Source organism: Danio rerio, chromosome 11, assembly GCF_052040795.2.
Source record: "Danio rerio strain M-AB ecotype USA chromosome 11, GRCz13ab, whole genome shotgun sequence".
NCBI lineage: Eukaryota > Metazoa > Chordata > Actinopteri > Cypriniformes > Danionidae > Danio > Danio rerio.
In genome coordinates, this window is record NC_141031.1 from 39652915 (window position 1) to 39668297 (window position 15383).

The window sequence follows — 15383 nt, forward strand, 5'->3', positions numbered from 1 at the left end:
TGATAGGTGAGTGTACTTGCTAACACCTTTGTGTTTACCATTAAGCGTTATGTGTGTGTGTGTGTGCACTTGGCTTCAGCTCTGGTTGGGGAGGGCGGGCATCACTACAAACCCCAGCAATGACAGCTCATACCACGGCTGGGCGCTCCGGTGATACACCCCTGGGGGAGTGGAGAGGAGAAACGCTCCGCACTCAGCATTTCTGACAGCACTGCGACAAGCTTTTGAGGGTTATCAACAAACAGCAGGAGCAGGTGCTGCACACCCGACCGAGTCCTGCTCTCAGAGGGTTCTGAGTCAGAACCTCTCATTCAAAGAGTCACGGTCAGGACCGCGTCATACAGACCTTTGTGAACATTCACTCTCGCCCAGACCATTCTCTATTGTCGCTGAGACGGTAAATTAATTCAACTGGCATGCGATATCCTGCATTTTGTGGCATTTATTATATTTTATCTTCTGATTTCATTATAAATCATGTTAGTTTTAGCATGCATATTATTATTTTCATTATTTTAAAATATTTTATATGCATTTTTATTTAATCTTTTTTTTGTTTTGAAATTAGAAATGGTTTTAGCCAGCAAATAGTTTATATACCAGCAGTAAAATACCTTATATATACACTTCATTTAATACATTATTAGTAGGGATACACTATATATATCGGCGGCCATATTAACATCAGCAGATTTGTGCTATTTTTATTGTTATCGGTATTGGTCAGATATCAAAATTAGGCTGATATCTTTAAGCAGATAGATTAAGTAAATGTATTGCCTGCCTCATTCATTCATGGGTCAAACTTCAGACTTGTCTTTTGCAATTATAAATATTATTGTTTTGTTTTTTGCTTTGAGAGGGCTATTCAAAGATCAGTTCAGACTTTTATGAAGTTTTTGAAATAAAATCAGTTGTTCACTGTATAAAAACATACATTTTTAAAATATTTATATTTATCGGTTTATATAAAGGTTATCGGCCTCCAAATCTAAAGAGTTATCGGTTATTTATAACGGCCCAAAAAAAACATATCGGTGCATCCCTATTGAATTTGTTACAATAAAGATTTTTAAAAATCTTCTTGTTCCACTTGCAAAAATGCAAATATCAAAATATCCGCGGCCATATCAATATCAGCCGATATGTATTATTTTTAATGTTATTGTTATTGGTCCAATATCAAAATTAATCCGATAGATTACGTTATTGTGCTGCCTGCCTGACGCATGCATGGGTCAAACTTGTTCAGACCTGTCCGGTGCATTATAAGCTTTTCTTTCATTGTTTATTCCTTCAAAGTGTATTCCTACCAAGTTTGTGTGGTATTGCTGTTCCTCAATAACTCAGTAAGTCACCATTTTCCTTACCTATGTGAAATCACTGTAGAAATCTTTTTATATATCGATACATATACACACACACATAAACACACATACACACACACACACACACACACACACACACACTTTTTTTATATTATTAAATTTTCCCAACATTCAGAAATGAAAAAGCTAGAAACTGACTTTTAATATAATTATTTATTTGAATAATAATAACAAAAAAACGTTCTGCATGTTGTTTAAGTTCTGCTGGAAATGAATTTTTATATACAAGCGAGAGCATGAATTCATTACTGCGGGGGGATACCATTATTTTAAACGTATTTTGCTTCAGTGAATTTTCCATTTGTCCCTGAATAGCGCAGTCAACGTGCAGTCATTTATCTTAGTCGGAGTGCAGAGGCTGGAGAGAGGGAGGGCTTTCCAACACATAAATATATATATAAATATAATTCACTTCAAGAACTAAGCTGGAGGTCATGTACAGACGATTTGCATAAAGCGGGGCCACAGGATTATGGCAACGACTGCAGGGACTTAACATTAAAATATCCTTTAATATTCTACTCTAAAGAACACAGAGTTTCAGAATATTCTTAAAGAAATATCAATCAAAAAACTGCAGTTTAATAATGAATATGCACGCAGTCATATATTGTGGCATCAAAGCATGATTGTTGGTTTATAAGCAGCATAAAGAGAAATGTAGTATTGTATATTTGTATATTTTATTTACTGGGCAGAACTGTGGCTCAGTGGTTTGCACTTCATCGCCTCACAGCAAGAAGGTTGCTGGTTCGAGACCCAGATAAGCCATTCGGCATTCCTGTATGGTGTTAGCATGTTCTCCCTGTGTTTGTGTAGGTTTCGTCCGGATTTCCTTCACAGTCCAACGGCATGCAGACATGTGAATGGATAAATTAAATTGTCCGTACTGTATGAGCGTGTGTAAATGTGATGATTTATGTGATGGGTAGTGTGATGGGTGTTTCCTAGTACTGGGTTGCAGCTGGAAGGGCATCCGCTGTTTAAAACATATGCCGGAAGAGTTGGTGGTTCATTCCACTGTGGTGACAATTGAAAAATAAGGGACTAAGCTTAAGGTAAATGAATGAATAAATGAATTTTATTTATTTTGTGTGTGTGTGTGTGTGTGTGTGTGTGTGTGTGTGTGTGTGTGTGTGTGTGTGTGTGTGTGTGTGTGTGTGTGTGTGTGTGTGTGTGTGTGTGTGTGTGTGTATATGTGTGGTTTGGTATTGGATAATCTTATGTGATTGACAGATTGATCCCGCCCTCCCACCAGAAAACACCAATCAAAGTAGAGAAGAGATCTCATTGAAAGGGTAGGATTTTTTATTATTATTATTATTATTATGAGGTCCAAATTAGGTTATCAAATTTGATTTGCACAAATAAATCATTATTATTAAATACTGTATTTTTCCATATTTATCAATCACAGTTTCTGAATAAAGAGCTGTCCATGGTTCTGAAATCCTCCCTTATAATGCTGCAGAAGCACACACGTACTGTATAACTGTACAGTCTCTCTCACCTGTAGGTCTGGGTTTTCTTCATGCTGAAGATGAGCTTCTTCTGCCGCTTCGACGAGCCTCTACATATGAATGACAGAAAACAGCAGAAACTTAGAAGAGGTGATTAATGGCTACATACATGCGCTTGTTCTTGATGGTCTTCATCGGCTCTAAAAGATGCACACATTTGGAATAACAGCCTCAAGCTACATATAAAAGACATTTTAGCACATTTGTGTCTTCCATCAAGAAGTCATTAACAAATATATCACATTAAATAACGAGTATCAGATCATATGATTTTGTCGTTGATCATATAAATCGTTAATTTAACAAATAATCCTATCATCATGAGAAAATAAATGGCTAAAATATTTTATGCATTAACATGTTTGTGTAAGGTGACCGCCTTGAAGTAAAACACTAATTTAAATGTAGTTTTAACGCTGCTTGCAAACAGGTCGTATTTCATGTAAACGGGTTGATGCCTTAAGGCAAGCACAATGCTGTGTGTGTGCGTGTGTGTGTGTGTATAAAGGACAGTCTATGTTTTGTCGTCATTGAAAAGTGCTGGCATGCATTTTTATTAACATGGCAGTATAATTGCTTCCAGTACACAAAGCGCTTTAGGAAAAATAATTAATACTTGTCGCATTTCAAGGAAATTATAGCAACATGACCAAAACAAGGCTTTGTGCCAGTTTTCTAAACACCCTCTCGAAATATAAGCCAAGCTACTGTGTAAAATATAAATATAAAAACAACAACATGAGGTTGTGTTCCTGTTTATGCATGTCGACATATAGTATTTTTTGATATATTGTGCTCTAAATAGGTTTTAGATAACAAACATTATGTTAAATAAAAATGTGAAAGTGGGAATGCATATTCTTTTAATTCATAACCATATTTCAATCGTTTGTTTACGTCTCATTAAGCACAAAGCTAAAATCACGAGGTCACAGTGCCTATTTTCACCTGTCGCCAAACAGGCGGCGCTAGCGGACAAACCGAGGTTTTACCTGACGAGGTAAAAACTAAAGATGTGACGATTTACGCACTGTTTAACCGATTATTTAAGCATTTTGGTAGATATTTTCTTCACAAATATAATCTAAAAAGCGCCAACATGTGGCCTAATGTAACTTAAATGACTAAATGTCGCTTAGGTAAATGCTAACTTGTGTTAAACCTCAAAAGGTGACACCCGTAAAATCCATACAAACTTCTTTATTTAGTTAGACTATTTAGCTTATAGGCACTATTTTCTCATAAAGTTAACAATATAATCAGCCCAACGGACGTCTTATTATAAATAAGAAGCTTTATTTTAGGCTTTCACCTTGTTTTAGGCAAACAACTTAGCTAGCGTGCCTATTTATTCCGCCTCAAAAAATATGCGCGTGCACTGCACACGTCGCCCGCGCGTAGGTAATAAATAGCTAGGCTAATTGATAAATGTTGTCCTCCTTTTATCCCTAAAAGCGTACAAAGAGGATATAGTTTATAATTTATCTTTATATTATAGGCTTAACATATCACTCATAGTATATTAAATGTCTTTTTTTCTGTCAGTTCCTTTTACTAATTTATTATAAGCTAGACAAAAAAAAAAACAATAAATCCAAATTATTCATAATATTTTGGCAACTATTTGAGTCTCAAATGCACACACACACTTGGATGTCTGTGGTATAAATTGCATCAACTCCCTGCAAATCCGACGCGCGCGTAAATTTGTTTCGCATAAGTACGCGCATGCTTTTTATCAAATCAGTATGCAGTAGTGAGCTACAAATGCATGAGGTGTATTTCATGGGTTTTACCTTTCATGGTAAACCGACTCCATTGCATCATAAAGTGACAGTGTGTATCTGCAGGAGTTAGATAAGCCTATCTGCTGCACACACTCCACACACACACAGGCAATTAAAGCCTGGACGCGTGTGTGTCCCTCTGAAGAATAACTGCACGAGCAGGTTGAAACGGGGAAAATCTATATGTTCTTCTGTATAAAAGGGAGAAGCTTCAATCGAGATGCTTTTTATACGTGAGCAATAAATAAAACTGTCGCGGCTGCAGCATCCGAGACAATGAAGGAAGGAATTAAACAATAAGAGGCGTTAAATAATGCTAATACATTTCTAATATATTATAGCAATAATTCAAACATATGTTAAATATATATATAGTAAGTTAAATATAAAGCAATTCAATTAAATAAATCAAAAATCTTTAAAAGCGTGCGGATGATATTTGAAGCGCTTTCTTCATTGTAACTTACTCGTGTGGCCTCCGCTTTTTTCCGAAACATCTCCTCCATGTTCTGCGCCAGATTTTTCACCAATTTTGCGCCGTCGATCTCCTCAATTCGCACCGACTTCTCATACTCCTTGTATTTCTGAGGAGAAATGAACGTTATGAATTAACGCATTTTGTCAAAGCTGCAGGTCTTTTTGTTGATAAAAAAGGTTCTTAAACGTTGTAGGTTTACACTCAATTAAAATATGACTCGATGGTTCAGGGAAGAGCCATAATCATACAGAGATAATTTTAAGTTTATATCCGTATCAGATTCTCTGACTATGTCATGGCAAAAACAGATCAAATTTGCAATATTTTATAAATATCACCTTTCTATAATTATAAAAATATTCTAACAATTAAAAGTCATCAACAGCAATAAAAAATAAACAATATAGTAATGATAATAAGATCAAAATCTAAATCAGGTTTACTTTTGATAAAATTGTTCATTCACATTAGAAATAGTTCATTTAAAGTCTCTCCAGATAAAAATTGTTGTCTGACATTAAAAATATTGCACTCCACAAGAATATGTTTAATAATTTGGTTTCTGTGGCAATATTGACATTTTCCATTAACATACAGTAAATGAAAACTTTCCATTCACTTCCATTCTTCTTTATAGTGGGAAAAAAACTTGTTTAATGTTCTTCAATCTAAGAAGAAGAAAGACTGTTTGATTAATTTATTTTCTAAGGAACACAAAATAGCTCTTCACTGGCATTATTGTAAAATTCATCCTTTAAATAAAAAAACACTTTAAAAATTTACTTTACATACAGTAGATGGTGTTTTCTGCTATTTAATTAGTAGACAAAACCAATAAAAAGGAAATTGTTGCAGCTTGTTTGGCAATACAGAAAGAATGTTGAGTGTATTGACACTTTATAAATAGAAAAATAAATGTATTCACACTTGACTTTGGAAACAACATGGTTCAATAAATTTGATAAAACTTTACAGCATTCACTTTACAGACTTTAAGTAAGCAGATCAAGTTCTTTATTTTCGCGCTCATGCTCATGCTCATTCTCTCTCTCTCTCTCTCTCTCTCTCTCTCTCTCTCTCTCTCTCTCTCTCTCTACTAGTATGTAGATCAGTGTATCTGTCATGCTGACTCTGAAAATGTTCTAAATATTTATTTGTAAGTATCAGCAAAAAAAAAAAAAAAATGTTTTTTTTTGTATTTTTTTTAAGATGTCATGTACTTTTTAACTAGCTAAATTGTTTTTAGCTAAAATGTTTTTGTAATAAAGTGACCCTAAAAGTCAAAGTCTCTCTCTCTCTCTCTCTCTCTCTCTCTCTCTCTCTCTCTCTCTCTCTCTCTCTCTCTCTCTCGAGAAAAATCACAGTTTCCTGAAGTGTGCTTGCACAGATGAAAAAACATTTTTGGTACCCTTAAGAACCTTGCAGTAAACAGTTCTCAAAAGAAAAGTTTAAATATATTGTAATGAACGTTTATATTAGTTCTGAAACTTTTTTTACACTATAAATAAAGGAAAATGAAAAAGAAAGTTTATGAGTATGTTAGGCAAGGGCCGGTGTAAGATTTTGATGGTACGACAACTTTAGATAAAAATATCACTATTTGTATGACAGTTTTGTGATTACTGCTCTAAATTATGTTCCATTTTTAAATGTCAGAGTAAAAAACTACAACTTTTTCGTGGCTTGACCAATAGCTTTTGATGTGGAGATACTGTTGCCCTAAAAATCTAAATAAAATACTCATAAAAATACATACAAAATTAAATGTACCATAGGAACGGTATAACAGAAAATGTTGGAGGTTTTAAAACCTTGACTTTTCCAAACCGCCTTAAACTCTGAAACCAGTTATCGTGCCCTCATTCCAAGTATAAGTCACAGTTTCTTCATGAAACATCAATATCAAAAAAGAACATTTCTTTTAAAACTAAAGCAAACATCTTAAAGATGAACAACTTCAAGCATAAAACATATTATTTATCATTTATCCCCCATAAATTAATGCTATTTGCACAAAATAAATTAGATTGAATGCAAAATAGTTTCATTTGTAATCTAACTGATAATGTGTTTTCTTCAAACATGAGTTTAAGAGATCAGTGTCCAACAAGACAGGTTCATTTGTCTGTAATCAGTAAATAGTGAACCGGGATGTTCAGACGCATGCAAATCTGAAAGAGGCAGTCATGTGTGGCAGTGGATGATGGAAGGATGGGACAAATAAAAAAAAGAAGTGAGAGCATGAGACAGTGATGGAGAGACGTGTGCCGGTATAAGACGATGCCTCTGTGACCTGGGCTTTGCATTGTCTCAGTGTTAATACAGCTGTCGTTCTCTTTGGAGTAGGTGCCACAAGTCTTCAGATAAGCATGCTCTCTTTCTGACAGCGGCCTCTCTGATTGGCTGATAAGATGAATTCGCTTCAGATAACGAGCTCAATCTTGTTCTTGTAATTGGTGGAAGGGCTGCTGCAGTGTGTGTGATTGGTGGAGGAGGAGCTCTGTGGGTGGGCTGTTTGGAGGGGGTGGGCGGTGCTTGTGGAAAGGGCCACGCATTGTTGGAGGGTAATTGAAATGGAGTCAGAATTGGAGAGAAAGATAATAAGTTGTCAAGCCTGGGCGAGTCTGGATAATGAACTACACTTCAGACTACGCTGAGTCTGCAGAACAAGCGACACCTGAAGCAAACAGCACTCAACGGCCATTGTGATATTAGACTATTCAAACACACTCAGGCATCCACGCCTGCAGGCTTACAACACTCCGGTGTAAAGAAAAAAAGAAACCTGCTGATAAAAATAAACTCGGGTTAAGTGAAACAGAGAGCTGAATTTCATGAAGGAACACTCAAGTCTGACAAAATGTGTCCCACACAGCTTTACTAATGAACAGCCCATGAAAACACACACCTCAGATCTCAAAAAATACAACGTCTATGAAAAGTGCTGATCTCAGAAAATATAGATGCATGTTTTCTTTTTAAAACACTTGGGCATACAATTTACAAGAGAACAGGCTCCTGCTCAACTCAAATCACGAGTACACCATCCATTCAATGCTTTTGAGAAAAGAAAGAAACAAATACATAGCAGTATATCATCAGAATCAATTTTTTTCAAGACTTCAGGACACGCATCCCATTAAAACTGATCCCAAAAAGTGCACCAGATATCCTTAATCTGGAAAAATATTAGTTTCTGTTAAGAAAAATAGCTAGAAAGCATTTATTCTTTGTTTTTAAATACAAAAGGACGTCATAAATTGTATTCAAACACTATGTGCAACTCATATACTTAGTAAATATCAATTTACCTGTTCAGATTATTTGTATATTCATTCATTTATTCATTCATTTTCCTTCAGCTTAGTTCCTTTATTCATCAGTGGTCATCACAGCGGAATGAACTGCCAACTTTTCCAGCATATGTTTTACACAGCGGATGCCCTTCCAGCTGCAACCCAGTTCTGGCAAATTATTTGTGTAAAGGACTTTAATTCACTGAAAACACACAATGTTCTGCACAGTCCTGTTTATTAAAAACACACATCACTCTACACACTTTTTTTGATCAACAGAACATGAAATTAAACACACACACACTCTGGCACACTATAAATTCTAACAACATACTGTCTTAAAAATGGGGGGGGGGGCCTTTTCATTACATTAATCCTTTAAAAACAGATACCTTTTAACTACAATTAAAGGTGTTTCTTGTAAGTGAAAAAATCTTTTCATTCCAAGACAACAGGACATGAAATTGCACTGAAGCTCACACACTCTGGCAAATCTCAGCTCCGCCGACATGTTTCTACCACCACCATCACCCCCTCACACACACAGATCGTGGCACCACGCAGCAAATTACCCCTTTAAGAGAGAGACCATGGAGAGTTACTGAGGCGGAACAGTTCATTTCACGCCTGTCCTGCCTCTCCACCCCCCACCCCCCGTCCCGACACACTCCCCGTCCCAAAAAAGCCATAATCAAAGCCATTAATGCTGCGTTCATCAATAGTGATCATCACAGTAGCCAAACAGTCCTACAGAGCGTCCCGTATGTTCCCGAATAAAACATTAACGCTTTTCCCATCCCGTATTCTCAAGATACTACAAAATTATTGACTGTAAAGACGCTTAATGCTAATGTATTTGTTCAATCTGTTATTTTGATGTGTCGAGGTGGAAATTTCAGTGAGTGAAAGCAACAAAGGGTGACATTTGCATGGCTTTTTTTTCCCCCTTTGTGTAAAAATCAGGTAATTTTGCATAATAAGCTTAATGATCACTCTTAACGATCGTCTTTAATGAAGCGGCCCTGCTGCCTGTTTCTGACTCCAGCTCTTCAGACTGACAGTTTATTGGCTGGAGCCCCGCCCACCGGTCACGCCCACTGAGCAGGATGATGGGGAAAAAGTGCAAACATACGCAGAAACGCAGATGATGAGAGAACACAACTGGCTGGGACGTTTTACAGTGTGTTAATGTGTGTGTGTGTGTGTTAGCTTGATAAAGATCATTCTGTTCGGGACAATGCATGGGACAAGGTAATTATTGATGCTTACGGAAGAAGCAGGAGCAGATTTTTACTCTGACATTTTGACATTAAAGGATATATTTGATCACATTTATTCACACTTACATGACTGTAAACTCAAATGCTAGATTTTTTCAATGAAAACAGTAGGATGTTATTAAATATATATTACATTGATATCAGTCGTCTCAAACTCAATTCCTGTTAGTTGGATCAGCTGTGTCTGATTAGGGTTGAAGCAAAACAGTATAGAGCTGCGGCCCTCCAGGAATCGAGTTTGAGACCTATGGTTTACATTAACATTTATAAAATTGAATATAATCCTTAAAATCTTAATTATTTTACAAATATTTGCAGGAAAAAAAACAGAAAGAAAAGTTTCACAGTATTTTCTATATAGATTTTCATTATAAGTCTTGCTTGTTTTAGTTTGGCTGAAATAAGAGTGCTAACTTAAACATGCACAATGAGATTTTCAATAAGTTATACTCCAAAAATTCCAAATCCTTCATTTATTTTCCCTTATATCCTTGCAAATTTGTATGACTTCATTTCATTTGAGATATTTTATATAAAACAAAAAAGACATTTCAGAAAAAAACATTTCAAAAATACATAAAAGAAAGACACTTGTACAATTTAGAAGCAAAATTAAATAAATGTTGGGTGGCACATCACTTTAAACTTCAGTCTGTTTCCTACAGTAAGCTGTTTTATTACTGCAGAAGTGTTTTGATCATATGGATTAGATTAGTGCTCCACGACATTGGAAGAATCTGATATAGCGATATTTATTTTTCTGCGATTGCGATATGCATACAGTTTCACAAGATGGTTTGAATACCACTATTTTTCTGGAGAGTCTAACAGTATTCAGGTACGAAAATTCAATAATCACAATGTAAAAAACTGATTTTCTTACTTCGTTCACTTCTAGTACAAATACCAAAAACATCTTAGATCAAGTAAAAAGTGTTTAGTTTTTACCTTAAGAAGAAATCAGTCAAAATTAAGAGTTTTCCTTAAAACAAGCTACATTATCTACTAATTTGTTGAGTAAAATAATCTTATTTTCACTTGAACCTGTACATATTTGTACTACAAACAAAACAAAAATTCAGTTTCCCTTTTAAACACAAATAAATGAAATTATTCTTTGTTACACCTCCAAACATCAACATTTTTTTGTGCACAAATAATTTAAACTCTCTTAAAATTCTTAAAAAACACATGCAAAGAATAAACCTTCACTCTATTATGGTTAAACTCTTAAAAAAGTGACTCTAATTTAGGGCTGCACAATATAAAAAAAATCTAACATTACAACATTTTATTTTTCTGCGAAAAAAAGTTGTGATATGAATAAAGTTTTACAAGATGCTTTGAATAGCTCGATTTTTCTGGGTAGTCTAACAGTATTGAGGCACAGAAATTCTGTAAATCACAATGTAAAAAATGCTTTTATTACTTTGTCTCCTAAATTCTTAGTAGTAAAAATAGCTTTTTGTTTTCACCTTTAGAAGAAATTAGTCAAAATTAAAGAGTTTTCCCTTAAAACAAGCTAAATTATCTACTGAGGTGAGTAAAATAAAATTATTTTCACTTTAAAATGTGCATATTTGTGCTACAAACATGACAAAAATTCTTAGTAAAAAATACAAATAGATACAATTATTCTTTGTTACACCTCCAAACATCATCATTTTTTGTGCTCTTTAAATGCTCAATCACAGACCTTAAAAACACATGCAAATGATAAACTTCCACTCTATTATGGTTAAACTCTTGACTTTATATATTGTCTGTGGCTCCTGGACAACTATGATTCAACATTGCATATTCTGCGATGTGACTATTGCGGATGCACACATTGCGATATCAATGCTGAAGCAACATATTGCGCAGCCATAGACTAGATTATGTTGTTCCTAGAGCTTAACTCACATGGTCATTATGAACTGAACTGAAAAAAGCAAATGTTTTGCAACAAAACAAGGGCAAATTATTCCGTTAACAATTATGCAAGGTAAATCAGCCACACTGGTCTCGGATCAGTGGATAAATACAACACCGGTAATGACTCTGACTACTCTATAGATTTTTCCTAAAAAGACCCAGAAGCTAAAGACAGACCCAAAAACTGTCCGTTTTCCCTGCATCCTTCACAAGCACGGATATAAGATAAATAAATACAACACACTATAAACCCAAACTTGCAAACACACTCAGTCTAGCTCAGTTAAGGAGTCACGTACACACACATTTTGAGAGGAGGTAATTACGACGATAATATGTGCACTGGGCTCTTATCTCACACCAACACTGAGAGACTTATTAATACTTCAGAGAGAGAGAGAGAGAGAGAGAGAGAGAGAAAGAGAGAGAGACGGGGTTATCTCAAAACATCCATCACTGTTTTTCCTTCAATAGGAACCGAGAGGAAATGAAGTGTGTTCTGTAGTATATAACGCCAGCGCATACTGCATTCAAACAGCACTATACTGGAACAAAGAAACCAGGTGGAGATGCTTATCTGCTAAATACCAGAGCTGTCACAGAGATATGACGTCTAATAGTGAAATATTAAAACTGCTATCTGTGCCTTTTTGTCACCTTTTTGAGGGCATTTTCATATTGAATTGTTGATATGTGTATAAACCAATCACATCACACCAAACGGACTACACGGCTGGAGATGAACAGGAAAATGGGTTTTAAAAACTGCATGGTGGATTTTATTTTTACGACTTTAAATTACTTAAACACGACCTCAGGATTTTTTTTTCTAATATAAAAATGCAGGGGTTTGCCTCCAGATGCCTAAAATCTCAGAAATTTCAACCCAGTCACCAAAAGAAGAGATAGATTTGAAGCACACAGATTGCAATATCATCTGCCACCATGTGGTTGAAATGTGTAATGCATCATCAGATGCTTCTTTGTCATTTATAAGACTCACATTCATTCTCTTATTATATTTGTCTCTTCCTGGTCCTACACAGGTGTTTAGATGCAAAAGACAGATCGGGGGGAGAGAAACTGAGTGTAATGAGCCGTACCGAAAACTCCTCCTGCTCACACACACACACACAAATCTCAGATTATACACCTGGATGTTGTAAGGCAAAGCCATCTGTATTCATATGAGCCAAGAAGTGCTGTGTGTGTATGTGTGTGTGTTTGTGTGTGAGTGAAAGAGAGAAGGGGAAATACCTTCTGTAAGAGCTGAGATCCTGAGTATTTTGAAGCTATTGATTTTATTTCACCACCAAACGCTGAAGCCCAGAGTTTCACCCTGCCGGGGAAAAAGCTATTTAATTACTCAAATTATAACACATTATGACAGAAAATAATGCAAGATTGCTACAGAAATAAATCTGTTAACAACAAAAGTGTATGACTAAACCGTGTGGGATTATTCTTGAAATAAACATTTGGGTCTGTAGGTTAAATCCACATGATTTTTTTCTCTCTCTCATTCACTGTACGTACAAAATAAACTAAAACCCACGCCATAAATGCTTCTAATACTGTATTTACAGCGTAAATAGAGAAATAAGTGTATTTCTACCTGATTTGGCTGTTAAATGTTTCTTTAATTGATTTAAATTGTGATTATATTGCACTAAATTGACTGAACTAAAATCATTTAAAATAGCTGCTATCACTTAAGCACATTTTTGCACGCTAGACAATTTTTTAAACCCCCCACACACATGGGATAGTATTAAAATAATAAGAAAATGTACATATATTATAAAAGCATCTCATTTTTGGACTCTAAAGAGCAGTTAACATTTATATTAACACAGTAATCATCACAAAGCATAGTTTTATCATATCTCTTGAGATTAAATGTAACTACTAAAACTTCTCTGCAATCTGCATACATTTAAATATGCATACATTACAAAAAATAAACATTTCACGATTATAGATATCACTATAATACTGCAAAAGCAGTACTGATTGAGTCTGCATCTCTCTCTCTCTTGCTCAACAAAATTAAGGTTTGACTATATTTTGCATGCAATGTATATTACAAACGCATAATTTACACTCCAAAAAAATCTAAAATCACAAACAAATACCTTAGAAGAATAGTTTTAACCTCACTTTCTTTCTAAATACCTGTACAGAGATTAAACGCAGATTAGTAGGCAACTCACACTGATAGGGGAATCTCCGGTTGGGACCCCCGCACCTCCAGCGGCGTCCAGCACGCGCTCAGCATCACACACCAGAGCAGAGCAGGATTTCTCCGGTTCCGCTGCATCCTTCCCCCAAAATTTCTTACGCTGCAACGGAACCGGCGGCTTTAGAAGTCCCCCCTCCTCTCGGGTCTCTCCCCTCGGTTACAAAAAACAGCACCGAGCGCCTGTTCAGCCGCGCACGTGCCCGCCCCAGCGCGAGTGCAGGAGCCTCCGGAGTTTCAGTCTCTCCGCCCAGCTGTCACACACTCCTCGACCTCCTGCTCGCGCTCTTTGACATCGATCCTTTTGCTTTTTTATTCGTGCATCGAGGCTACAGAGAACAAAAAAAAAAAGAAATGTAATGGTGCTGATTGGGAGCAAATTAACTCGGTGCTACTGTCTGGCTGCTGCTGATATTACGATGAGCGACACTTTCGGGTCAGTGGGATGTGCTGAAGTTTTAGTGAGGAGAAGCGAGCTGAAAAGTCCTCGAGATTGTGAGGCTCTTGAGTAAAATCTGGGAAAGGAGACCTAGCGCGTTCTCTCCATGTGAGCGCGTCCACGAGAGAAGCTGATGCGAAACTTTCTCTCGGCCACGCGCACTCCGTGCTTCTAATCTCTGGACTCAAGCGGTGACGGAAATCATGCATTTATTTTATTCCATTGGTAATTTCAGCATTGATTAACAATAACATTCACTTTTACAAAAAGACTAAATTTCATGTCAACCAGCAGCTAATGAGTTTTGCATACTGCATTATTTTAACTGTTCTGGTCACACTGTGATAATATATTCGGTGCAAGTTGTCACTCTGATACTGTTTATCTTATGTATTGCTGTATATTCATACAGAGTATTTTGTATATTCATAGGAGCACCTAGGCCTGATATGCAATTTATTTCTTCAAATGCTGTTATATGATTTAACATGCTGTAAAAATAAAAGAAAAAAAAGACCATTAATTCATTCATTCTTCTTTTCAGCTTAGTCCCTTTATTCATCAGGGGTCGCCACAACAGAATGAACTGCCAACTTACAGTATTCAGCATGTGTTTTACGCAGCAGATGCAACTGGAAAAACTGGAAAACACCCATACACACTCATTCACACACATACAACAAACAATTTAGCTTTATCAATTCAACTAGTGCATGTGTTTGGACACGTGGGGGAAACCTGAGTCCTGAGGAGAACACGCAAACTCCACACTGAAATGCCAACTGACCCAGCCGAGGCTCGAACTAGCAACCTTCTTGCTGTAAGGCAATCATGCTACCCACTGTGCAACCATGACACCTTAAGATGATCAGTGATGACACATATGTAGTTATATGTTACTGAAGTATGTTAGGTGAGAACTTAAATTCATTTGAAACATTAAACTGGTTTTAGGGTGGCATGGTGACTCAGTGGTTAACACTGTCGCTTCATAGCAAGAAAGTCGCTGGTTTGTGTTGCTGTTATGTTAGTTGACATT

General features: G+C 36.1%; 1 protein-coding gene across 7 annotated transcripts in view; it reads right to left on the reverse strand.

Moving 5' to 3' along the window:
* Positions 1-15383, reverse strand: part of cacna2d3 (calcium channel, voltage dependent, alpha2/delta subunit 3) — a 92888-nt gene that overhangs the window by 62737 nt on the left and 14768 nt on the right. For 3 of the 7 annotated variants that reach the window (XM_087274188.2, XM_087274187.2, XM_087274186.2), the window contains exons 2-5: positions 13880-14234; positions 12924-13005; positions 5163-5279; positions 2899-2958 (exon numbers count right to left, since the gene is read on the reverse strand). The exons of 2 other annotated variants lie outside the window; for them this stretch is intronic. In XM_087274188.2, coding sequence (XP_087130314.1) covers positions 2899-2958; positions 5163-5279; positions 12924-13005; positions 13880-13986 — 366 coding nt within the window. In that variant the 5' untranslated portion in view covers positions 13987-14234. The remainder of the gene's footprint in view (positions 1-2898; positions 2959-5162; positions 5280-12923; positions 13006-13879; positions 14235-15383) is intronic. 2 more of the 7 variants (XM_087274190.2, XM_087274189.2) reach the window with 1 other exon arrangement.